At 37.2% G+C, this 27,713-nt stretch overlaps 1 protein-coding gene across 12 annotated transcripts in view; it reads left to right on the forward strand.

Annotated features, from left to right (window-relative positions):
• Positions 1–27,713, forward strand: part of PIGN (phosphatidylinositol glycan anchor biosynthesis class N) — a 183,897-nt gene that overhangs the window by 92,074 nt on the left and 64,110 nt on the right. For 10 of the 12 annotated variants that reach the window (XR_006890180.1, XM_046672270.1, XM_046672266.1 and 7 more), the window contains 7 exons: positions 2,141–2,243; positions 3,854–3,940; positions 6,695–6,750; positions 7,042–7,117; positions 8,837–8,910; positions 16,379–16,421; positions 18,771–18,823. Coding sequence is in view for 10 of the 12 variants with exons in the window: in XM_046672270.1 (XP_046528226.1) it covers positions 2,141–2,243; positions 3,854–3,940; positions 6,695–6,750; positions 7,042–7,117; positions 8,837–8,910; positions 16,379–16,421; positions 18,771–18,823 (492 nt within the window). In the remaining 2 variants the exon portion in view is untranslated. Of the gene's footprint in view, positions 1–2,140; positions 2,244–3,853; positions 4,007–6,292; positions 6,461–6,694; positions 6,751–7,041; positions 7,118–8,836; positions 8,911–16,378; positions 16,422–18,770; positions 18,824–25,404; positions 25,522–27,713 lie in introns of those variants that run through there. The other 2 variants (XM_046672269.1, XR_006890181.1) reach the window with 2 other exon arrangements.

The raw sequence follows: 27,713 nt of genomic DNA on the forward strand, positions 1-27,713 counted from the left end.
ATTGGTCCCATCAAGGACCCGTGTGGAAGTTGAACTAATCTTAAAGAATGACTAGGATACAGGCATTCTAAATCTTGTTTTTTATTTTTCTTTTAAGCATTGTAAAAATAGTATAATCACATTTTGAAAAGTAGGGGTAAGGGAGAAAATCATTTATTAACCCCAGCACTCCTGTTCATGTTCTGGTATATTTCCTTCCAGTCTTACCTCTGTATTTATCTTTTTAGCATAGTATTAATCATAGTCTATGTACTATTTTCTATCTTTTTTTCCTACTTAACTTTACTTTAGAAGCATTTTCCCAGGTGGTGCATAGGCTTCCTAACCATCATTTAATAGATATTTAATATTCTGTGATGTGGATGCACCTTGATTTAGTTAGCCGTTTCTCTATTTTTGATGATTTTATTTATTTCTACTTTTTATTATCATAAATAATATTTTGCGTTATATTTTTATGCGTTAGCTTTTCACATAGTTTCAATGATTTCCTTTGTTCACTTCTTGAATGTAGTATAGGTGGGCCATAGAATATGAACTTTTTTTTTTACTTTTAAGAACAGTGCCAGTTTATAATATCACAAACAACATATGAAGGGTTCTGTTTCATCGTATCATGCACAGTAGTTGGTATTTTCAATTTTAAATAAGAATATCAAATGCTATTTTCATAGATCAGAAATGGTACCGCTTTGTATAATTTTCTGTACTTGTTTTCCTAATGATATTCTCTCTCGTATGTACTGTCTGTTCATATTCTTGGCCATTCTGAATCTTATATACCAAGTGATTTGTGTATGCTTTCTTAAACCTCAGTGTTTCCTGCTGCCTCATCTTCAGTATCTTAGTTTTATGATCTGTGGTAGAGTTTAAAGCATTTTGTTTCTTTTTCTTTCTCGTGTTTAGGAAATAGTGCCATATGGAATAGAGTTCAATAGTTGAGAAAGTTGAAAGAGAAATAAACTTTTTTTGTTTTGGTTTCTTTGATATTGTTTTGTAACTCTGAGTTAGGTGAGTAACTCACTCAACAAACAGTGTGAGCTAGCCCTTCAGTGGTCACAAGGCTGACACAGTCGAACATATCACAAACTAGCAGGGGATGCATACAAGCAAACGTGATTAAAACAGTGTGATGCGTACTATAATAGAGTATTTTGGGGATTACAGACGTGGAACACTTATCCCAAACTAGAGCAGAAAAGGATTAGAAAAGGCTTCTGTCACTGCATTGTCTTGTGAGCATTTCTCCTTTGTCCACATTATAATGTCCGTATTATACTCCAGCCTAGAGATGTGCTCTATGTTATTTCATCACTGCCCTGTAGATATGTAGGTTGTTTCCTGTTTTTCCCTTCTGTAAACAATATTACAGCAAACATCTTTATATGGGAATCATAGTACACGTCTGATTATTTTATCTGGGTAAATTCCTAGAAGTTATGTTGTTGGGTTATAGTATATGAATATTTTTGAGATTCTTGATGCATAGCATTAGATTGCCTTCCTGAAAGTGTTTATTCCTGTAAAGAAAATAAGAGAGTTCCTTTTTCATTACACTGTTGTCAACAATATTTTTTATATGGGTAAATATGATAAGTGAATATAGTATCTCTCTATTGTTTTAATTTCCGTATTAGTTATCGATAAGGTCAAACATTTTCACGTATTTGTTGGCTCTTTTTTTCTTTTTGAGAGGTTTATGTTCCTGTATTGCACCCATTTTTTTAAAAAGTTTGGGATGTTGTCTTGCTCTTCTGTATGTGTTAATAATATAAACTCAAGAATTGTCTTTTTACCTTTGTCTTAATGTTTTCTTTCTTTTTTGTGTATATCTGTCATTTACTTTATGAATGATTTTTAAATATCTCTACTACTTTAAATATGTAATGATCTCAAGATTTAATCAATTTAAAAAAAAAGTTGGAGTTGATATTTGAATGTTACTTTCCTTTCTTACTTTTTTCTCTGGAAAGCCTAGAACATTTAAATTTTTGTGATATTGTGACTTAGGAGTATTATCAAGATTGTTTTAATTTAGAGGAAGACCTCTCAGTATAAATTTTAATTTGTTTAATTTTTTTTTCTTTTCATTTCTATCCTCCCATTTGCACACCCCCCACGCCTCCCACTCCTGCCTTAGGTATGAAGCTCTCTTTCCATTAGTATTGTCGTGTTTGATGTTTGCCTGGATACACATGGAACAAGAAACCCTACAACAATCTGGTGTTTCCTGTAAACAGAAGGTAGTTTATCAAAAATCACTGTTGCATTTATTTGAGAATATTAAAATATTCTGTTATCCTATAAGGAAGTTGCAATGTTATTTCATCAAAAATTCTTTCTACTTAAAATTGTACACTATTTGAGGTGTTAGTAATTAAGTTAATGATTAATAATTAAAAGCAGATAGTTTGTAAGGAAATTTTTCACTTAATAATATAAAAGTTATTTTATTGTTTATGACCATTTTATAGGTTGAGCTTTTCTTAGAAATTGAGAATCACTTTAAAAATATCAATATAGGTGAAGGAATGGAGGAGAAGGAATGCTCTTTATCTTATTTTCATCTGTTTTCAAATCTAATCTTTCTTCTTTTCAATTTATTTTAGTTGGAAGAATATTTATGTTGTTGCAAGTCAATTTATAAATTTGATCATAATGTGACAGTTATCTTCCCAGTGTTTTTCTCTTTCTAGACATCCTCCTCCAAAATGCTTGTTGTCACCTTGTTGATTGTGACCTCAGTCTAAATCTTAGACTGTTTATTCAACACAATATACTTTGAACTGGCTAAAAGCCAACTGCATTTTAAGACCTTTTTATTGAGCCAGAGAGGTAAATTGATGTCTCTTCCCTTTGTTTTAGAACTGAAGGTAATTATAAGAAATTGGCAATAGAATATTTGCAGTTTTGCTGAGGTCAGATGAAATGAATATTGCAGAAAAACACCGTCAGAGTTCATCCATTCTTAACTGGTTCCAGTTGAGTTTACAGAGAGTAATTGATAGTTTAGAATAATTAATTTCAATAAAGAAGAAATCTTATTGAAGTATATTGAATAATTACTGGTTTTTAACTTTCAGCCCTGGAATATTAACATAATACATGAAAAGCAGTTTTGATCAGATTCAAGTAAATGGTCAAACTGTCCTTAATATTAAATATTTTAATATTAAATAAATGTTAAATGTAAAATGAGGTTTATTGTGTCATTTTTTTAATTCTGTTTTTTAACTGAAAGGATGTCTTGTTTTAGAAAAGTATTAAAGCATCCTAAGAACTTTCTAGAAAATTACATGGGGAGTCGGGGATGGGGAAAGTCTCTCTTTAAACTCACCCATGAATTTTTCCTTTTTAGGGAGAGAGGGATTAAGCAAGAGTACGTCCAGCTTGTTGGAATTGAGTGACTTTATATTTTACCAAAGACAGGGATATTTTGAATTATCAGAAGAACAAAGAAACAAAAAAATATTTAATTTTACCCATGCTTTTTAATATCATACCATACCTGGGTTTGAGAAGATCAGGACACTCTGGGAAATCAGGTCTTAGAAAAGGGAAGAATTATATAGGGATTTAAAGGTGAAGCATTTATATAGGATAAGAAAAAATCCAATTCTCATTTTTGTTACATATACTACAACTCTGTTCGGTATATTATTAGCAACATATTTTGCCTTTTGACAGATTTTATTAAGGTGTAATTAAGCTATAGGAAAAGATTTATTGCTGGGTTTTTTTGTCAGTGCAGAGTATCTTTCTAGCTAGTGTAACTGAGACTGCAAGTTTGCCTTTGAGGGCAGAAGGAGGCGAGCTGTTATTGTGCATTCACATATTGCTCATTGTCTCACAGATCAACAGTATCCAGTTCATCTATAATACTGATCTAACCCAGTTCCGACAGCTCTGTCTGGATGACATCCGGAGGGCCTTTTTCCTTGTATCCTTTGTTTGGACTTTTGTTTAAAGATGCTCAACCTCCCATCTAATGGAGTAAGAAGACGTGGTAGGTCTTTCTGCCTGTTGCTTAATAGTGGTCTTACCTGAGAAGCCATTTAACCCTCCTCTCAACCATAATTTTCCCTTATGGCTCACGGTTTTTAAAACTTCTTGGAGCTATAGTATAAAGCATAAAACTAAGCATAAAGAATGATGTAACAAATGATGTATATGTGTGTATTTCTACCATCCAAGTTATCAATAATTAATATTTTGTCACATGTCACACATTTAAAAAAAATTAAAACATTACAGCTATAGCCAAAGTCTTCTTTCAACTCTTAGCTTCCAATCTGATTTCCCTCATCCTGAAGAAACTGCGATTATGAGTTTGGTTTGTATCTTTCTATGTGTATTTTACACTATGCTCGTGTTATGTAACATCTATCGCACACAGTTTTTGGATCACATCAGAGGCAGTATTGTATGAAAGTTATTAGTGTTAGAAGTTTCAAAGACAATATGGCAGAATAAGGTCTCATTTTGAGAAGGCTGGCTGACCAGCTTCAAAAAATTCACAGGGAAACATTTCCTTTGAGCTTACCATGGTGCAAGGTCTGGACCTTATAGGTCCAGAAGATAAATGTTCGCATTCTTTCCTCTATCTCTTGCTTTCACTCTCAATTTTTTTTTCTCTTTTTGCAAGTTCCTGCCACTCAGCCTCTACTAATAAAACACTTTTTCCCTTGAACCCCGCATCTCCATAAATTATAATTTCATCTTCTCCTTCCTGTTTACTACCAAGCTCCTTGAAAGAAGAATCTATAGTTGCTGCTACCATTTCTTACTCATTTATATGCTATGTCCTCAAGCCTAGAATGGCGCCTGGCACTTAGTAGTATTGTACATGGGAGCTCTGTGAGTGTTTGTCAGGTGTTTCTACTGAAGCTATACTCTCAGTGGTGGGGCTTCCTGATTGCCCAGTCCAATCTATTCAGTGTTACTTGACCACTCTATAACATTCAACTCTATTAGATTTCTCTCTTTCTTTTCCCTTGACTTCCAGGACACGATCCAGGTTCTTTTCTTAGCTTTTTATATCATCTCTATTCTCCTTCACTAAAACTTACTCTTCCTTTGTCTCATCTTTTGACAGGTTTTTCTCTGAGCTCTATCATTAACTTTTGCTTCTTCCTGTGCCTGGATAATGTCATCCTCTCTTGTATCTTTGACCAACACCTCTGTGCAAACAACTCTGAGATCTGCTTCCCCAGCCTTGACCTCTCTCCTGACCTCAAGAGCCAAATGTCCAACATCCTGCTGAGCATCACCAAATGTATGTCCCAAACTGACTTAAAAACTGCCCACTCCTCTGGAAAGTCACTCTCTGGCAGGCCTCATCTCATTTAATGGCATTGCCATACTCCCAACCACCTAGGCCATCAAACTTGTCATATTTAGCTGCTCCTTGTCCATTTCTAAAGTCCCACAGTCTCCCCTCATTCTTCCTTTCTGCTCCCACTGCATCAGTTCAGATTTTCCCTGTCCCTAACATGGACTATTGAAATAGTTTCATAATGGGATTTCCTGCCTCTAATTATTGGTCTTCTTTATCTGAATATCTCACTGTCACTGTTATTTCTTTTTTATATCACTCACCTAAAATATTTGCTAGCTCTTCATTGTCTCCACAATAAAGTTGAAGGCTTTTTATTAGTATGCCACCAACTATATTTCTTGCTTCATCTTTCACTTTATCCTTCAATAAACCCTAAGGTTCTATCACACGTATTTACTGTTTCTTGACTATGTCATTTATTTTTCTGCTGTTTACCTTAAAATTCCTCTCATATTCTTCTCCATATTGTCATAATTTTAGTCACCATATGAGCACTTTGAGACTATTTTATTCAGATTTATGTTCTTAGTGCTTAGCTCTGCCTTTGACATATACTAGACAATAAATGTTGGTTGATGAGTTGACTGGTTGAATGAGTGGATCCGTGAATACATTTAAGGCTCAAATCACCAACTGAAATGCCACTTTTTCACTGAACGTTGTCATGAGTCATATTTTCTCTTGCGTGTTTCTATACTACTTTTGTGTGTGTGTGTATAATGATAAATAGCTAACATTTATTGAGCCCTTTCAGTGGGCCAGGCAGTATTTTAAGTACTGTACTAGCAGTAAGTTCTTAGACACCAATAGGATTAATGTCTTCTTTTTATTACTGCACTGATACAAATGTAAGTTTAAGAAATGTCAAAAAGATGTTTAACATTTTCCCATGGCTCATTCTCTATTGAATTATTTTAAAACTTGATTTCCTATTTCTTTCTATATTGGGCGCAGAGCAAGCATATATGAACTGAAACAGTATTTCAGAAGAGCATGTCTGTACGTGTGCTGGGTCCGTGTTCTCCTTCTGAAAAATCGGCGGCCGTCTACAGATACGATAATCTGACTTGCTTACGTTAGAGAAGAGGAAAATAGTAGCCTTCCCAAGGTTACCAGAGACAAGTGAGGATGACCTCTCAGGCCTCATTGTTCTTAGTACATTGCTTCTTTAATCTGGTTCTTTCAAAATGCATTCATAAGGAGATATGACAGAAGATTCATTTACAACAATTGATGATCCAGTGTACAAGTGAAAAAGCAAATTACCCTCATGGTAGAATAGGTGTTTCTTTTCTAAATGAAAAAGAAATTTGTATGCATTCTGACTTGTTTTGGCATTTCCTTAACTCTATTTAGGTTTTCTTCTTAGTGACAGCATTTTTTGGAACTGGGAATATAGCTTCTGTTAACAGGTAATTTTAGATGAAAACAGCATATATATAAACAAAAAATAATACAAATTGGATTTTGTTCTGTATATTTTTATACTGAAGGATGTATTTTGGAAGTTCATATATATCAGCACATACAGCTCTACATTATTCATTTTAGTGGCTTCATAATGTTCCTTGATACAATGTATGCTTCTGTTTTAGTAAGAGTACATTTCAGAAAATTAGTTTAAATGTCCTTTGTTTGCAGAACATTCTTTTAAAGTTACAATGTGACTTCTAAAATCTTTTTTCTTTGTGTTGGTTCCTTAGCTTTGATGTTACCTCTGTCTATTGCTTTCTGACCGTGTTTAGTCCCTTTATCATGGGAGCCCTGATGATGTGGAAGGTTAGTTTTCTGGTTTTATTATTTTATTAAGATACTGATTAAGATTATGAACTCATTGTGGCATTAAGATTATAAAGTCTTTGTGATAGTGTTAGATAGCATGGAAAGAAGATACCTTCCAACATACTGCTGAGCAGGAGGTGGGACCCTCCAGCCTTTACTCCAAAATATAGTTGATCTTTTTACTTTACTTTTAAGCCCATTTAACTTCAAAAGAGTAGAGATTCTGTGTTAGTCTGGGAACTTCTATCAAAGGTGATTAAAGCCTGTGGGGAAGTGCAGTGTAGATCAAAACTTCATTACTCCTCAAGAGCTATGGCTCCCTGAACCCATGTTCCCCACCCATGAGACTGCCAACATGTCATAATCTTTTCTCATAATCCATGTACCTAGAATTGATTCATTCCTTCAACAAATATGTCATTGAATGCTTATATTTAGTAATGCGCCTGCCACCAGCTGGGTGCTTGAGGATACCAAGATTATGACAAATTTTCAGCTTTCCAGGGGCTCAGACTCTCCAGTGGAATGTAATCCATGGTCATTATGCATGTCCTATTCCCTCTACCATAGTGCCTGGCACATTTTACATAGTTAGTATATATTTGTTTAAGTAAAGTAATAACTACCTAAAATCTGATTGCTTTCTGTTCAGATCACATAAGTAATAATTGTCAAAGGTATGTTCTCTTAATGAGACTAGTATCTTTTTTTGTTACTGCACTAATACAAATGTGATTTTAAGAAATGTTAAAAAGATGTTCAACAATTTCTCATGTCCCATTCTCTATTGAATTATTTTAAAACGTGTTGTTTCTCACTTCACAATATATGCAAACATCAAATCATTGTGTTGTAAACCTGAAACTAATAAGTGTTATATGTGTGTTATACCTCAAAAAAACCCAAAAAACATGTACAGTCATGTGCTGCATAACGACATTTTGGTCAACACCAGACTACATATACGACAATGGTCCCATGAGATTTGTATCATGTAGCCTAGGTGTGTAGTGAGCTATACTGTCTAGGTCTGTGAAAGTACACTCTATGATGTTTGCACAATGATGAAATCACCTAACACTGCATTTCTCAGAACTTATCCCTGTCGTTAAGCAACACATGACTGTATCTCAAAATATTAACACTGTTAGTTCTGGATTATGGATTTTCAACCAGTATAAATTTTATTATACCTTTATTTATTTATTCAGATTTTTTATAGTAACTGTGAATTTTATAATCAGAAATAAATTAGTATTAAAACAACAAAAAGTGGTAGTAAAGCAGCTAAGTCATGTTTATTGAGTTGTAGTATCAACTATCTGGGTGGGTTCAGGGATTTGTGAATCAAATTATCAGGCTCTATAATTTATTTGGTTTGGGCGTTCTGTGCCTTTCATGCCCTCTTGGAATCATTTGAACATGGTCATTAATTTTTATGAGTTAAATAGAACAAAAATTTGTAATAGATTTTATTTGGAATGCCTGTGGATATGTTATCTTTTATACTACGTGTTATCGATGTAGATTTTTAAATTAATTTCATCACTGTTCTATATGTCATTGGTATAGTTTTATTTCAATGCTTGTTCTTCACTAATATATATAAGTTATTTGAAAAGTTGAAATATTTCTATAAACAGAAATAATATTCATTTCAAAAAGTGTTCAAATGCTTCAACTACCCATGGCATTATTTGTTGTTCTTTTAAACAGATTTTAATCCCCTTTGTTCTTGTGATGTGTGCTTTTGAAGCAGTTCAGTTAACTACCCAGTTATCATCAAAAGGGTAAGATGAATGTTTAAGAAGCGTTGGATTTGCCCATTTTTAGGAAATGAGCGTAAACATTTGAGGGTATTTCATGTGACTGGTATTAGGACACTAAGATTGTTTATTACAAAAATAAGAAAAAGAGTTTACCCTTTTAGTCAGGGTTCAGTCATCATTGGAGGAGATTAGACGATTAGAGCCTCTAGCAGACAAATATGATTTCTCAGCAATAAAATGTTGTTAGAATATTATTCAAGCTAGTGAAGAGCCTTCTAGAAAACTGTAAAACTTAAATGTTAAATTCTTGTAGTTAGTGACTTGTTTGTTGTAGATATAACTGTGCCTTCAGAAAACAAGGAATATTCTGGCTGCTTTCTTTGGGGCTGTTTCTTAAATAAGTATTAAACAAATGTGTTAACAGCGTTTCATTTTACATAGCTTGAAATTAGCTGTTCTAAATGTCAATGACTTACGTAGTTTCTCTTTCTTGATTTCTACACATTTGACAAATGGAATGCAAAGTATTCTTTCTGAGTTTTGAGCAAGTTCTGGAGAAGTCAGTCTTAAGCAGTGAAGACTTTGGAACAGAAGCTGTCAGCTCAACTGTTTGCTTTTTTAACAATAAAATTGCCTCATCAGCAGAGGACTCATCTGCCGCTCTGAGAGACACTTGAGATAAATATGAAGCTTCTTAGCAGTTTTGTTATTCTTGAATCAAACTGGCATATTCAGTGCCGAAAGAAATAACTAATCTTAGCGTATATTTGCTTGTTCTTCTTGATGAATTTAAGCTAGAACTGAGTTTAGCATATTATTGTGCATATGCCATAATAAAGAAAAGGCTTTCTTCCACTGTTTAAAAATAGTAGAAATTTCGTTTCCAGTTTAATTTAGTATATTTTTGCAGGATATTTATATGAGTTTAACATTGAAAGCATTTGTACCTTGTCAGTATCATGTAAAAGTTACTTAGATGCAATAGAAAAGTGGTAAATGACATGTACTTTCTTGCATATCTGTTAGAAGACACGTTTTTAAGAACAGATTTTAATTAAGATTTAAATAAGAAGAGCTGGAGACACGTTCAATGAGAAGTAGAAGGCTCATCAGAATGTGTGTATGTATGTGTGTGTATATACATATATTTGTATGCACGTGTGTGTGTGTGTGTGTAGTATTTCTATCCTGAGACTAGTGCAATGGAAAACTAAACAAACAGAGAGAACTCAGGGAAAGGTGATGAAGTTGAGGCTTTGTAAATGTCCTCTTTTGACCTCTAAATCTTTACAAGTCACTGACATTTCTCCCTCAGTGTCACACTGACCCCTCAAATTTAATATGTCACACATTGAACCCAGCAATTCCCTTTCTTTCTGAAAGCTTCTTGAAAACTAGCTTCTATCCTGTTTTCTTTATCTAATCCATCACACAAGCGTAAGTCCATCCGTCCCTCATTGCCACATCCATTTACTAAATATCACTGATATCATCTCTCCTTTCTATCCACATTTTTAGTCTCATAATTTATGTTGCTAAACATTTTCTTACAACACAATTCTTGAAAGCCTAATGGTTAAGATGGGACTGAAAGACTTGCTTATTAGATCCATAATGCCAAGGATGAGTTCAATGTAACAAACCAGTGAGATGATCCTGTTTTTCTTCCAACCTATTCTTTATGTATCAAACAAAGGTGAAGTAGAGCTGTGTTAGCATCATTGTATTTTGCATTACTTTACAATTAACTTTTCTAAATATCAATAATTTATCTAGCTTCTCAGTCTTGATAACTGGCTTCATCAGCAAAGACTTGTGTATTTTTGATAGAGGCCACTGAAAGGAAGTATCTGGGCATGAAGATTACCTAATGCTTAATCCGTTAGGAATGCTTTTGGCTGCAAGTAATGAAAATCTGTCAACTTGAAAATCAAATTTGCCTATTATTTTATCTCAAAATGAGTTTATTTGAGAATAGTCAAAAGAACTGCAATTCAAAATATGCATGCTATGGCGAACAATAGGCAAATCTGGAAAAGAAAGGACGAGAGCTGCTTTTATAGAGAAAAGGAGAAGTAGGAAGGAACTGTTCTAAAAGAAAGTCCACTGGGGCAAAGTAACAGTTCAGGGCCGCAACAGCTTCTCATTGGCTGAGCTGCATCATTTCTCATTGCCTGGGCCGTTGCCTGATGGGGAGAGAAATCTTCTTTCCGTAGTAAAGTAGTTTTACTTCCTGTCCAAAATGCAAGTGCATCTCTTCCTGTTTGGTGTAATTGATGGTGTATGTGTGAGAATTCCCCCTACAGGCCTTCCCAACTCCGATTTGGTTAAGGTTTCTTTTATTAATTTTCACATAACTAACAGTAGCTGAGAGAAATAGGGGTTTGTGTGCCTCACATAACATGGAGTCTAGAAGTTGGCAGTCCAGACTAGTGTGATGTCATCAGCATCCATGCCTTTCTGCCCTCCCACTCTTAGGGTGTTGGCTTTTCTCCTCAGACCTCCATGAATCACATCTGCCATCCAGGTAGGAAGAAAGGGAAAGCACTGATGAGGAAAAAGGCAAAGAGGTGTGTCAGCTGATTCTCTCTTTCCATCAGGGAAGCAATGTCTTTCCCAAACGCCCCATCCAACAGATTTCGGATTATGTCTCAAAGGCCAGAACTGTAACTGGTACACATTCATTCTCAACTGGAAGGTGGTCAGAGAAAAGGGAGTTGGGTTTGGAGTTGGGGTGGGAAACAGCAAACCAAAAGTGTCCGTCACAGTTAAGGAAGATATTTTGAGGCCAGTCCATTTCACCTTGAAGACCTCTATCACTTTCAGAATGCAACAAAGCATGGAAGAGTATTAGAAGGCAACTGAGAAAGAGGAAAAAGTTTTCTTAGAATTATAGAAGTGTCCAAGAAGCAACCAAATAATGAGATCTAAAAGGGATAATAAATTAGTTCTGTATTTAATTAAATACTCAACTGTACAAGAAAGCCATGGCTAAATAGTAGGAATTGAAAAACAAACTCGAAGCCGTCAAAAATGTGATCTAGCAGCCCAAAAAGCTATTTTTCTCGTGCCTTGTACTAATTTATGGTTATTATCTCTACTAGGTCTAATTTACCTAAGTCAGATATTACAGATCTGGTTTTCGTCAAGAAGATTTGCTTTTCTATCATTATTTTGTCAGTTATGGATTTCACTCTGTGTGGTTTTAGCTTTTTACAGTACTATTTGGTGGTGTTGCTCCCAAGTCTGATTTTTCCTAGGTTTTCCTAGGTTCCTAATTTTCCTAAAATTTTTTTAGTGTCCTATGAAACCAAAAGGAAAAGCTTCTTAAGTTAGACTTAGGTCTGAAAAAAATGTCAGGATGTGTAGTATTAGCCATTTTCAATTTTATTTTATGCTGATAACTTTTACCATTCATTCAGCACAGATGTTCTGAGTTTCTACTATATGCCAGCACTGTTCTAGCTGCTGGTGATACATGGGTAAATAGAGCTTACCATCTACTTGGGGAGACGAATAACAAATAAAATACTTGCAATAACAATAAAATGTCAGGTAGTGTTAAATGTCAGGAAGAAAAATAGATTGATCAGAGGAGACCTCTGTGAGGAGGAGAAACCTGAATAAACAGAGAGTGAACCATAAACTATATGAGTAAAGAGCATTGCAGATAAAGAGAGTGCTGAACATAAAAGGGTGTGAGGTGAAAACGTGCGTGGTGTGTTTGAAGAACAGCAAGAGGGCCAGCCTTAAGCAGAGTGTGCTAGCAGAAGAGTTGTAGGAAATAAGGTTGGAGAGGTAGGCAGGGGCCAGATCATATGGAGCCATGTAGGCCATAGTTAGGATTTCAGAATTTCTCTTCATTGTGGCAAGAAGCCATTGGAAGGTTTTGAAGGGTCCTTTGTTGTGTGGATAATAACTTTAGGGGGACAAGAGTAAAATCAAGGAGATCAGTTAAGAGATCATTGCAGCTGAACACTCACGGTGGGTTGGTGGAGGTAATATTCATTATCATTTGGATAAAAACCCAGTAGCATGTATTTATTTCTTGAATCAAAGAGTATTCATGGGGCAACCTCATAGGATCTAGATGCTTAGCAGTTTCAAAACATCCTAGAGATAAAATGATACCATAAAACTAACCTGCTTTTAATAGAAATATTGTATCCAGAACAAAAAGAGTGATAATGCCATCCTACTTTCATGGTGATTTTATCACCATGAATATTGAACAGTGTGTTACATTTGTGCCTTCTTATTTGAACAATATGTGAATAAACAAGGAACACATTCAAAGGAAAGTGATGAGCACGTTGAAGGCTTCTGGGAGTCAGTATGCCCTAAGTGCATAATGGTTGGGAGCTCAGGCTCCAAGGCCAAACTTGCTATGTTGAAAGTCTGCCCTCTTACTAGCTGTGTGACCTTGGGCAACCTACTTCTCTTTCCCTCTGTTTGCATAGAACGGTTCAAGCTATGAAGATTTGCCCTGGAAAAGCTTTTTCCTTTGTGTTAATTAAGGCTGAGATCAGACATCATGTTCTCTGATAAACTTTTCTTACCCAGCTGCCCCACCCTCAAATTCCTAGCTAAATTAGGTTACTCATAGAGTGATAAAACTATTTCTTGCTTTTCTGTTTCACACCCTGTTGTGGGCTGAATTGTGTCCCCCCAGAATTCATACATTGAATGTGACTGTGTTTCAAGAATAGGGCCTTTAGAGAGATAATTAAGGTAAAATGAGGTGGTGTGGGTGGACCCTAGCCCAGTATAACCAGCATCCTTCTCAGAAGAGGAGATTAGGACACAGACACACACGGAGGAGAGACCATGTGAACACAGAGGGAGAAGATGGCCATCTCCAAAGCAAGGAGAGAGACCTCAGAGTGAAACCAGCTCTGCCAACACCTTGATCTTAGACTTAGCCCCCAGAACTGTGAGGAAAGAAGTTTCTGGTGTTTAAGCCCCCTGGTCTGCCGTAGTTTGTTGTGGCAGCCCTAGCAAACTAATACACACCCTTTGAACTCTATGAGGGCAGAGATCGTATCTTTCATTTTGTCTTTAATTTTATCTAAAGCGATTGTTACAAGGAGTGGGAAAGAAACCAGTATATATTAGGCACCTACCAAATGCAGGCACTGTATTACCTGACTTAATTTTCCCAAGAATACAGTGAAGTAGATATTATTATGCCCATTCTATAGCTAAGGAAACTGAGGCTGAGAAGACAGTAAGTACTTAACCAAGTATGTCTTACCTCAAAAGGATTCTAGAACATCATCTGTGTCATACAATAAAATAATTTGCTTTAGAAAAACTACATTTAAAAACATCAAACAAAACTTTAAAAGAGACATTTTAAGTTCTGTTGCATTTAAATTGTGTTTATTTTTTTCTCTTGTTCTAGAAGAACTGGATCCTTAGGGTGGAATTTTTGTTTCACTGATTATGATTCAGAGAAGGAAAGCACTTTGTAATAGTTGGAGCTGTCTAAAATGGAGTGGATTCTGTTACTGGAACCACTAAAGCTAGTGCTGGACAAAGCCTTCATATTTGGGATCGTTACTTTGGGAATTCGAGCTTTGGGTAGAAGGTTGTACTGGATGACCATTGTGTTCTCTACAAACTCTTAATCAGATTAAGACACTTTATTGTTCGTCTGTTATATCAGATTTATTTTGAATGATACTATTTCTGTAAGATTTCACAAGTCTGACTTGTGGTATATATCTGCATATATGGGATACATATTGAGTTACATTTCTGTACTGCAAACCTGTAGACAGAAAATCTATTATTTCTTTAAAAGAAATCACAAACCTTGATCAAAACCTCATACTTATATAAAAATTAACTCAAGATGGATCATGAATTTAAACTTTTAGAAAAAAATAAAAGAAAATCTTTGCGATTTGGGCTAGGAGAAGAGTTAGACATGATACCAAAACCATGATCCAGGAAAGGAAAAACTGACAAATTGGACTTCATCAAAATTAAAAGCTTTTGCTCTACAAAAAAACCCTGTTAAGAGAATGAAAAGACAAGGTACATACTGGGAGAAAATATTTACAAACCACTTATCTGACAAAGGACTACTATCCAGAATATATAAAGAACTCATAAAATTCAGCAGGAAAACCAAACAATTCAATTAGAAAATAAGCAAAATATCTGAAGAGGTTATCCAGATGGCAGAGAAGCCAATGAAAAGATGTGTTCAGCATAATTAGCCATTAAGGACATTAAAACCACAATGAGGTATCATTATATGACTTTCGGAACAGTTAAAATAAAAAATAGTGACATCACCAAATGCTGGTGAAGATGCAAAGAAATTGCTCTCATACATTGCTAATGGAAATGTAAAATGGTACAACAACTCTGAAAAGATGTGACTGCCATATGATCCAGCAATTGCACTCTTGGGTATTTTTCCTAGAGAAAAGAAAACTTATGTAATGGTCACAAACTAGAACAACCTTGATGTCCTTCAGTGCTTGAATGGTTAAGCAAACTGTGGTATATCCATACAATGGAGTACTACTCAGCAATAAAAAGGAACAAACTATTGATACATATAGCACCTCAGATCAATCCCAAGGGAATTGGGTGGGTGAAAAAAGTCAATCCCAAAAGGTGACAGAGTGTTATAGAAATGATTCCACTTATACAACATTCTTAAAATGACAAAAGTATAGAAATGGAGGACACATTAGTGGTTGCCAGGGGTTAGGAGTTAGGCAGGAGTTAGGAGAGGAGGTTAGATGTGGCTATGAAACAGTATCACGAGGGATCCTTATGATGATGAAAACATTCTGTATCTTGACAGTATCAGTGTCAAAATCCTGGTTGTGATATTATACTATAGTTTTGTAAGATAGTGCCATTGGGGGAACTGGACAGAGGAAATATGGATCCCTCTATTATCTCTTTCTTGCAATTGCGCGTGATTCTACGATCATCTAGAATAAAAAGTCTAACTAAAAAATCATAACTCAGGCCCAGTGGTGTAGTGGTTAAGTTTGCATGTTCTACTTCGGTGGCCCAGGATTCGTGGGTTTGGATCCTGGGCATGGACCTACACACCACTCATCAAGCCATGCTATGGCAGCATCCCATATACAAAATAGAGGAAGATTGGCACAGATGTTAGCTCAGGGCCACTTTTCCTCAAGCAAAAAGAGGAAGATTGGCTACAGATGTTAGCTCAGGGCCAATCTTCCTCACCAAGAAAAAAAATCATAATTCATGTCTCTTTCATACCATTGAAATAAATAGTCATAGTGTTAAATAACATTTTTAGAGTCCAACTCATCCCTGTGGGACAGTAGTCCATGATAATGTGATAGGGGCTTTTGTTGAAAGTATTATTTTCAGAAGCAAAAACACTAACAGAATATTGGGTTACTTGATTATTCTCATTTTGATTTTTAATGTGCTCTAACAATGTGCCTGCTATATTATGTGTAATTTTTCTTTATTTTTTTTCCAGTCTTTTCCTCATGGTTCTCGTCATATCAGACATTATGGCTTTGGTAAGTCATTCTTGGATATTCCGTATAAATAAGATTGAGAAGCTAAGGGCTGAGTTAATTTAATCAAGAGAAAGATGGGGGCCGAGCCCGTGGTGCAGTGGTTAAGTGTGCACATTCTGCTTCAGCGGCCCGGGGTTCGCCAGTTTGGATCCCGGGTGCGGACATGGCACCACTTGGCAAGCCATGCTGTGGTAGGTGTCCCACATATAAAGTAGAGGAAGATGGGCATGGATGTTAGCTCAGGGCCAGTCTTCCTCAGCAAAAAGAGGAGGATTGGCAGCAGATGTTAGCTCAGGGCTAATCTTCCTCAAAAAAAAAAAAATCAAGAGAAATATGAATGCATTTCTGTACATGAAATCTTTAAATATTGAGTTATAAGTGCTGGCATAATTTACATATATTAATTACTTTCTTTTTATGTGACTTATTATAGTAAGAGTGCTCTTCTTTAGGTGTCAAAAGTCTTCTTATTTGATTTATTCAAATCTGTCATTTTATACCTAGTCCTCCAGGGTGCATTGTGTCTGAAATGGACCTCCCTAAAAAGTTAACATAAGAAGCTAACTTTAGATTTAGATAATACATCATTTTCCTACTTGAAACATGGATTTTTTAATCCCTTTTTTCAGATTGAAAAAGGAAGGGAGAAAGGGAAGGAAGGAAAGAGGAAATAGAGTTTTTCAAGTGGGAAGATGTTGCCGAGATGATAGCTCAAATAAATGAGTTCTGAGTGAGGAGCATGTAGGCAGGCCTCTTGTATCTAGTGTACATACTAACAAAAATAACCTATTTTATACCTGCAAGTTCAGGGAGTTCCTAAAACTACCGTCAAGTTTGGTAATTCATTAGATGGACTCATAGAACTCTCTGAAGACTGTGATGTTCACATGTATGGTTTATTACAGGGAAAGGATACAGATTAAATTCAGCCAAAGGAAGAGAGAGAGAGGGTAGAGTCAAAGAGCAGTCCAAGTGTGGAGCTCTGGTCGTCCTCTCCCTGTGGAGTCAGGACAGTGTTGATGTGTGACGGTGCACACGGAGTACTGCCAGCCAGGCTCACCAGAGCCTTGGTGTCCAGACCTTTGATTGAGGCTCAGTCACATATTGTTCCCATGGCTAACGTTTAATCTGCATCCTTCTACAGGTAGAACTGATAACATGGCCCAAAGCCCCCAACATAAATCACACTATTAGACTGTCCTCGTAGCTAAGGCCCCCCAGGAAAGACCCTCCTCTCAGGCAGGACATTCCAAGGGCCTAGAAAACACCTCCCAGTAGCTGAAGGCAAAGGCCAGAGCTCTTGGGTAAGGTTAATTCTTCACTACAGAACATCCTATGCTAGAAGCAATTAGGGTAATTTCCAAATCAGATTCCTAGTCACTTGATTCAGATGACAGCATTTTTATGTTGTATTGAACTGGATGTCCAATATATTTCTGAAACTGACCAAACATATCATTAGAACAAATCAGCTTTCAGTTTTGCTCACAAAGTGTCAAATAGACATGTTAATAGAAGAGAGTTTGAATTTTCTATTTAATTTTATATAAAGAGTCAGATTGCTTAATTTAGCATAGAAAACCATTTGTGGTCTGGCTTCTGCTTACTTGACTGGCATCATCTCTCCCCTCTCCCTCCTTGTTTTCTCCACACCAACCTCACCTTGGACCTGCCAAGCTCTACCTGGACTCTTGACATTTATATAGGTTACTCCTTCTGTCAGAAACATACTTCTCCCTCCATCTCCCCAACCTCCTCTTTCATCTGAGCTCTGCTTTTCACTTAGATCTTTAGACTTTTTATTAGGGCAGCCTTCTTTTATACCCCAGTCAGGGTGTGTACCCCTTCCTGTAAGCTCCCATAATTGCCCGTATTTTCCAATGATAACACTCATCACACACACACACCCCTGATAATTTGACTGAATCATTCACTAGATTATACACCTCCTGAAAAAGAGTTTATCTCCAGGACCTAACATGATGATTAGCTCATAGTAGGCTGTCAGTAGATATTTGTCGATAATTGGATGACACGGCTTCTCTTCAATGAGGTCTTTGGTATTACTTAGTGTCCTTATTAAAGTTGATTTTCTTTATTTCTAGTTATTCACAGATGTCACTTTTGTGTTCATTTGATTTAATGGTAATGCTATTTCTAGCTTTTAGGCTATTGCTCATTTCAGTCCAAGCAAAGATTTCAATAAAGGGCATATTCTTATTGATTCCAGTCAGAGAGTGGTTCTGAGGGGTCAGAAATCTGAAACTTAATCCTAAAACAACATTGTTTTTTGACTGACTCTAAAAGTCTTTTGTTTTTAATGGAGCCAAATTTTGCTTTATTTTACAGCATTTTTTCTTCTTGGTCAGGGATTATGGCAGCTGGCTTGATATTGGAACAAGGTATGGTATATATTCACATAAAATTTCTGAAAAGTGCAGTGAAAAAAAGTAACTTGATATCTTAGAATAGAAGGTGCCAATTTCATTTTCAAGGTAAGCATAGCAAGTAGCAATTATTTTAAGCCACTGGAAGTAAGACACATTTCTCCAGATCTTGGCATTAACACATTAGCACGTGTTTTCTTAGGATGATGTGGGATCGATGTTAAGTCTGGAGAGAACTACAGGACAGTGGGAAGATGTAAGAGAAGCTTCTTGATTCTGAATTTTCAGAGTAGATCACTCCAGAGTCTGAGTTCTCATAATCTCTCAATCTCTCTAGAAAGGTGAAGCTATTCAAGTTGCATTGTGAATTTAGTGTGGCCATTTAAATTGCATGCAATCATTATCTGCCTCTTAGAATCTTTAATATGGGAACATTGTAAAATGTGGTGCCTGTAACATTGTTGTTTAAAGTATAATCTGAACCAAAAGTCAGTGTCTTCTTTGTTGTGATTTGAATGTCAGTGATTGCCATAATCTGTTAAATTTCTTCTGTTTGAGAGGAAGGAAGCAAAGTTGATCTTTTTGTTTTCAAATACATTTGGAGATGGAGGACATTTTTATAGAGTGATTTTATTTCGCTTAGTCAATATTGATTCTGCACCCGTGTTGCCAGGAATTGTGTAGGTTTGGGTGAGACGCTCCGTGTCAGACATTCTCTCCTCTGTACCTACTTCTTAGGCAGCTCACGGCTGCTAGGGACTGCCTTCTTATTTATACACGTGTCTGCCTCCCCAAAAAAGTCATCCGATTTCAGTCTCGTTCATTCCACGCGTGCTAGGCATGTAAAAGGTACTCCGTAGATCATTGATTTTGTTTTCATTAACCTTAAGTTCAAATGCTTGGGGAAAGTCTTGATGTCTCCTTCTCACGAGCCCTCTGATCCCAAAGACTCCAGGCAGATGGAGGGTCAGAGTGTGGGCTTGCGAGCACCTGGGATTGGACGATTTCTGCCACTTTTTAGCTGTGGGACCAGTGGCAAGTGACGTAATCGCTCCCTTGTCTCTTGTAGTCATTTTGAATTAATTAATCTGTGTAAAGCGTTTAGCGCAGTGCCTGGCGTCTAATGAGCCTCCATAGATGGCAGCTGTTATTATGGATGTTATTCTCTGGTTCTATTTTTATCCTTCATAGTGTTTCTCGTAATTACCATACCTCTTCTTACTCTTTCTGGAGCTTGATTAATTTTTTTAATTTTAGACATAGGTTAGAATTTTGTTTGGAAGATATTTTGATAAAATATAGTATTTTTGTGTGTGAGACTTTTTATTTTATTTTCTTTTTAATTGTGGTAAAATATAAATAATATTAAATTTACCATCTTAACCATTTCTGAGTGTACAGTTCTGCAGCCTTCAGTACATTCTCATTGTTGTGCAACTATCGCCGTCATCCATCTCCAGAACTCTCTTCGTCCTGCAAACTGAAACTCTGTGCCCATCAAATAGTAACTCCCCATTCTCACCTCCCCATCTGTCCTGGCAACACCACTCTACTTTCTCTCTCTATGAATTTGACTACTCTAGGTTACCTCATATAGATGAAGTTATACAGTATTTGTCCTTTTGTGACTGACTTAATTCACTTGGGATAATGTCTCAAGGTTCATGATGTTATAGCATCTGTCAGAATTTCCTTCCTTTTTAGGGTTGAATAATGTTCTATTTTATATATAGACCACACTTTGTTTATGGACACTTGGGTTGCTTCTACCTTTTGTCTATTGTGAATAATGCTGTTGTGAACATGGGTGTGAGACTTCTTTGATGGGAGAAATCCATATTGGTTTTGGCTCTAAAGAGGTGCGAAGGAATGAAGAGGATATCATTGTTTTAAAGATTGGCACCTGAGCTAACATCTGTTGCCAATCTTTTTTTTGCTTCTTCTTCTCCTCAAAGCCCCCCAATACATAGCTGTATATTCTAGTTGTGAGTGCCTCTGGTTGTGCTATGTGGGACACTGTCTCAGCGTGGCCCGATGAGTGGTGCTATGTCTGTGCCCAGGATCCAAACTGGTGAAACCCTGGGCCACCGAAGCGGAGCACATGAACTTAACCACTCGGCAATGGGGCCGGCCCCGAAGAGGGTATAATTTTCACATGAAAATGTGCATAATTAATTTATGCACAGCATCATTAACTTATGCTATACAAATTAATAACTTGATTTTATGTGATTAGCTTGCAATTTATCTTACTTGGCAAATTTTTCCTTCAAAGTACAAATTTTACTGTTATTACCAGTAATAACATGTATAAAACACAAAGCATTTTGAATACCCATGATGTCTATTCAATCCAGCAAATATTTGTTCATCACAAACTGCCTTGCCAGGTGAGTTGGCTGGTGATGAAAAACAGTCTTGGGCTTCCAGGGAGCATAAGGTTAGAGAAGGAAACAGATTCAGGAACAGGCACTATCATGCAGTGTGAGAAGTTCTAGAATAATCTCTTAGGTGCTATGGGGACGTTTGTCAGGGCACTTACCTCAGCCTTGGAGGGTAAGGGAAGGCATCTCGGGGGTTTGGGGGGGGTTTAGCGTGGGGTTTAGAAGAGCACACTGGGTCACAAGATCTAGGGAGAGTGTGTAGAGTGAGAAAAGACGAAGATCTAAGGTGGTGCCTCTGGGAACCACTGATATTTAAGGGCAGAGAATGAGAAGTGTGGAAATGAGATGGAAAGAAGTGGCCAGAAAGGCAGGAGAAAACCAGGCGAGAGTAGTATTGTGGAAGTCAAGAGCATTTCAGGAAGGAGGGAGGTTATCCAGATGTTACAGAGAGATCAGGTGGGAAAGACAGAAAGGTTTGCACTGGATCGCTCGGCAGGGTCGTTGTGAGCTTGGCGATGGAAGTTCCGGTGGTAGGATTTAGTACTAGATTGCCACGCTGAATCAGATCCACTGACTTCTGGGTGAGGACTGCAGACCAAAGATAATCATTTTTCTCCTTTCTACCAAGACCCCCCCAAAATAACAAACCCATCAAAAGTGAAGAGAATGGCAGGAGGACCATCAGCAAATGCGAGTTCAACAAATTTCTAGAAGATGGGTAATCAGAGAGAGAAAGCAGCAGCTCAGAATCTGTCAGCCGGTACTGCCAAAGGAGCAGGGAGCCTCGAGGCGCCAGACTCAGTCAGACAGTAATATGGAGGGTAGGAGTGAGGAAGGGAGAGCCAGATGGGATCAACTAAATGTCTGTCTACCTAAGGATGGTGTCAACTGGCTCTCCACAGTCTCTCTCCTACTTCCTTCATCCCCATGCAGAAAGTGCTACAGGCATTTCACTTCCGGGGAAAAACCAGAGACAGCTGTAAAGAGACTGAAAACACGGGAAGACTTTCACTGCTGTGGTATATGTGCTTCCACCTCAGAGAAGAGCTGTCCTCCCTTCTAGCGTTTGCAGCCTCCTCCCGCCTCTAGCCGAACAGGCAGAGGCAGGCACCCCTCCTGCTCCTCCTAAAACACGAAGTAGCGATTTCTGTCACGTGCGTAGGACTTATCAGCAACCATGCTATTTGTGGGTGAGACTGAAAGGAAAGCAAGACTTTTTAAAAAGTTAAATATACACTACCCTGTGGCCCAGCTATTCCATGCCTAGATATTTACCCAAGGGAAGGGGAAGCGAACGTACCCAGAAAGGCTCGTGCAGGAATTGTCAGGGCAGCTTTATTCATAATAGCCAAAATCTGGCAACAACACAGATGTTCATCAGCATGTGATCAACAAATTGCACTGTGTCCACACAATGAAATACTACTTACTCATAAGAAGAAGTGAATGACTAATGAACTCAACTACATGGATGAATTTCAGACATTTTCTATTGAGTGAAAGAAGCCAGGTACCTAAGAGTACATATTGTATTATTCCACTTATATAAAATTCTAAAGCAGGCAGAATTAATGTGTAGTCACAGAAAGCTGATCAGTGGTTGTCTGGGACTGGGAGTTGGGATGAGTGAGCTTGACTGTAAAAGGGCACGTGGGAACTTTTGGGATGATGGAAATGTTCTGTATCTTGACAGTGATGTTGGTTACGTGGGTGTACCATTTGCCAATACTCATGTAACTCGAAATGGTTCTATTTTTTTATATATAAATTATACCTCAACATTGATTCATAAGGAAAAACAGAAGAACTGAAATAACTATCTAAAATTGAAATGAGTAGTGTATAGTATAAGTAGGCTAAATTCTTCTCTTTCCTAGCAGGGACTTAATAAATAATGTTTCAAATTGATTCGTCAGTGAACAGCAACACGAAGATACTAATTCATGTTGAGGGGGGAACCACTAGAAGATCTGAAAGGAGAAGGGATTGTTGCTTTTTACTATAAATCTTTCTCCATTATTTTGCTTTTTTTCATACTGTGTGTATGACTCTGATAAAAGTTAAAAGGAAATGAATAAATAAAATGGGAGGCCAGGAAGTGGGGTTATAAGTATAGACCATTCTTTCAAGCTTAATTGGAAAGGAGGGGAGAAATAGAGGGCAGTTAATCACATGGGAATACCCTCACCTCTCTGAGATTTTTATTATCGTTTCATTTTACTCATGAGCATGAGGAATAATATAGTTGGAAGGAGTAAATGTCCCTAGTTACATCAATTCTAATTACCCTCTGTCAAAGCTGGGGTTCTGGAGCCAGTATTGGGGTCCAAATGGAGTAAGCTCATTCACAGAGTAGGGTAGAGGCATTCTACCCGCGAGATCAGAGCAAGGCTGTGCATTACAACAGCGTCCACACACCCAGCAGTTGGTTATTTGAGACATGGGCCCTGAAAGGCATGATAAAGACAATTCAGAGACAAGGGAGTCAATTTATATTAGGTAAAAGGCAAAATAATACAGAGGCTTCAAACTTGAGTGGGAGGTCCAGGATGTCAATCAAAGGAGGGCCACCAGTCACACACCAGAAATAAGCAACATTTGTGTTGTGCTACTGTGTTTACAGGATCTTCTAACACGTTGTTTCGTGTGATCCTTATCACAATGCTGTGAAGTGGGTATTATTTTCCACAATAGATATATTTACTGTCTCCATTTTATAGATAAAAATTTACTGTGGCCCTAAGGAGATTGTGGCTTGCTCCTGTCATGGACCTGGAAATGGCTGAGCAGGTCCAGAAGGCTGCCCCTCAATAGCCAAGGCTGTGATATTCCCACTGCTCTTCATTGCCTCTACTTAAAGAGAATTTCCCAAAGTCTTTGTTTTATGACTCTAACAAACTCTTTAAAAAGTGGCTTTGTATCTAATCCTGTGTTTGCAAAGGAACCATTCACTGCAAAGTTTTGAATAATATAAATTTAGGATTTAAAGGAGAAAGAAATATTGATTAGGAGGGCCAGAAGTAAGGGCATCTTAGGTCAGAAAAGTACTGTTTTTGGCCAGAGGCCTTTGTTAGATGTACAGAGCAGAATCATGTCTTCAAAGAGAAAAGACTGAAAGGAAGGGAGTGAAGTAGAAAGCCACATTCCAATGGAGGAAGGCTGTCACGGGGCGTGCAGGCGCTAACGGATGGCACCGCCCGTCCTTCCAACCTGCACGGCTGGCAAAGTTGTTTCTGGTTTATGTCAGAAGACAGAAACGGGGAGTGAGTCCCACATTGGTGGTTGAGAGAAAGACCTCATGACACAAAGAAGACTATTGCTAGGAGAGTTAAAAGGTATAAAGTAAGACTGCAGGAGTATTATGCTGCTAAAGCTCTGAGGCTGTGTGTGTGCCCTGGAAAGACTTTGGCTCGGGCTGTAGAGAGTCAAGGGCAAATTCAAGGAAGGTAGGGATGAAGCAAGATACCCATAAGCAACCCTGAAACAGAAATTTTCCTTTGCCTTGTCACCTTTGCAGACCTTGGTGACTTTGATACTCAGGACTCAAGTAGAGGAGATTTCTTTTCAGCATTGGGTTCCTGAATTCAGGATCTTTTTCCCACTTACTGACTTAATTAGTTTTTTTATGCTTTCGTTCAACAAGTGCTTATTGAGCTACCATTATGAGCCTGTCTTTCTAATTATAGACATTCCACCCTCTCATTCAGTTTTCCTAAACTGAGTAATCCCTCTCTTGTCAGTGCATCATGGATTCTATTCCATTCAACATTGTTTTTCCAGTTTCCTTTCTGTCAACCTTCAGTCCTTCATCTAAAACTTATATTAGCAGAATATTCCCCTCAACACCAGATCAACTTAGCTTTCCTTTCTTTTCCTCTCTAATAATGGACTGTTTCATCAGAAAGAAGAAAAGAAGGAAGGAAAATCAAGAGAGAAGTTGGAGAGGGAAGGAAAGAGAGAGAAAGAAAAAGAAAACCCCTTTGAGCCCTTTATTTTCCACGTCCCGGCATCAGCATCAGCCCTTGATCCACTCCAGAAGTCCTGTATCCCTCTGCGTCCAAGAATTATTTTATCTCCTTCACAGTCTTTCATGTTGCTTATTTAAAGATAGTCATCATTTTTCTCTAGAAAATTCTAGAATGTCTTATGTTAAGCTGTTCTAAGTAATTTAATGCAATCATATTTATCTCTTCTCTCTTCTGCGCTCACTAGAAGTTTTCAGAAACTATTCAGAGGATTGGATTTTTGCACCACAAAGAGCTTCTATCCCAAACCGAGGAAAAGCTAGGATAAGTTAAGCGGTGATTGAGAAAAGGATTATTGAGAAAGGTATTCGATTCTATAATAATTAGTTTTAAAATGTCATGTATTGCACTCAGTGTATTAGGAGTTGTACATATGTTATTTCATTAATTCTCACAACAATGATGTGAAGAAAATATATTTCCATTTTACAGAGGATGAAATTGTCTCCAAAAAACAGATTTCACAATAATGTGGCATTCCTAGGTTTCATTTTTTTACATTGTGTATGCATTTAATGTATAGATCATTTTTTCAGAAAAAATTACATTCTGAGCACTCACCATGCATGATGTGTCCTGGGCATTGTCAAGGACCCAAAGATAAATGAGTTTGCCTCCCTCAAGACTTAGTGATGCCCCATCTCTGGAGATGGGTAACTATTTCATCAGGATATTGTGTAGGGAATTCAAGCACTGAGTAGAAGGTTCTAATGGATAGCTTGTAAGGGCCATTCTAACCCTGGAAGTACATGACTATGACACGTGGCCCCTTCGTTTGGGGAGATTATACTCTAACACAGGTTGTAAGACGTAATGACTGTAATGCAAGGTAGCGTGTGGTTAAGGGCTATATGAATACAGAAGGGAGGCCACTTAACTTCTGGCTGCAGTGACTGAGAAAACATTCTACAAGGTCTGCATTTCAGCTGGGCCTTGAATGAAGGGTATAATTTCAATTAGAGGACTTGGAGGTTTGGAAAGGGTATTTTAGCCGGACAGAATGGATAGGAGCAAAGCTATAGAGGTGAAAAAGCCCAATGCATACATATGTGGAGTGTGAAAAATAGTTTGGATTTCAGAAGCCATACGTTTCGGATAAAGAAAATTCTGAAAATAAGCTTTGAGAGCCTTAATTTGGAAAACCTTGAATACAAAGCTACAGTGTACATTCTATTGGCATATAAGTAAGGAGCCATATTCTTTGGTTCTACTTGAGCTTTAACATTTTAGATGTTATTTCTGCAAGTTAATCATTGCCTAGGAGTTGGGAATCTTGACTGCCTTTTTTATACAAGTTCATTCCATGGAGTAAAGGATGGGGTGGAGTGTGTAGAAATGGAGGCGCTAACTGAGTTCGCACTGTCAGGGTCATTACAGCATTGTCCCTATGTGTTCTTGGCATCGTGGCCTCAGCAGCGGTCTTAATTCTCTTTCCATCTCCCGATGTTATTCTTTGCTTCCAGACATGGTTTTTTCCTGCTTCCTTCAAGGTCAGTCCTCCCAGGCTGCAGTGATGTTGCAGGGCCCTTCTCTATGTCATCATACTTTGCACCAAATCCAAATTGTCAACTTTTACTTTCTTTTTCCTTTATACTTTTCTTTCCTTTTAAAAAAATTACAGTCATATATATATACATAACATAAAAATACCATGTTAACCATTTTTAAGTATGCAGTTCAGTATTATTATGTATGTTCACATTATTGTGCAACCAATCTCCAGAACCGTCTCATCCTGCATAACTGAAACTCAATACCCGTTAAACAATTCCCCATTTCCCTTCCCCCCTGCCCCTGGAAACCACCATTCTACTTTCTGTCTCTAAGAATTTGGCTGCTCTAGGTACCTCATGTAAGTGGAATCACACAGTAGTTGTCCTTTTGTGACTGGCTAATTTAACTTAGCATAGTGTCCTCAAGTTTCATCCATGTTGTAGCATGTGTCAGAATTTCCTTCCTTTTTGAGGCTGAGTAATATTCCATTGTATGTATATATCACATTTTGTTTATCTGTTCATCCATCAATGGACACTTAGGTTGCTCCCACCTTTTGGCTATTATGAATGATACTGCTATGAACGTGAGTGTTCATTATCTGTTTGAGTCCCTGCTTTCAGTTCTTTCAGATATAGACCAAGAAGTGGGATTACTGGATCATATGGTAGTTCTGTTTTTAATTTTTTGAAGAACTGCCAAATGTTTTCCATGGCAGGTACACCATTTTACATTCCTGCCAATGGTACACAAGAGTTCCAATTTTTCTACATCCTTGCCAACACTTGTTTTCTGTTTTTTTGATGGTAGCCATCATGATGGGTGTGAGGTGTATCTCATTGTAGTTTTGATTTGCATTTCTGTAATGATTAGTGATACTGAGCATTTTTCATATGCTTGTTAGCCATTTGTATATCTTCTTTGGGGAAATGTCTATTCAAGTCCTTTGACCAGTTTTAAGTGAAGTTATTGCTTTTTTTATTGTTGAGTTGTAGGAGTTCT

This window comes from Equus quagga, chromosome 9 (genome assembly GCF_021613505.1).
Source record: "Equus quagga isolate Etosha38 chromosome 9, UCLA_HA_Equagga_1.0, whole genome shotgun sequence".
In the NCBI taxonomy this organism is placed as follows: Eukaryota; Metazoa; Chordata; class Mammalia; order Perissodactyla; family Equidae; genus Equus; species Equus quagga.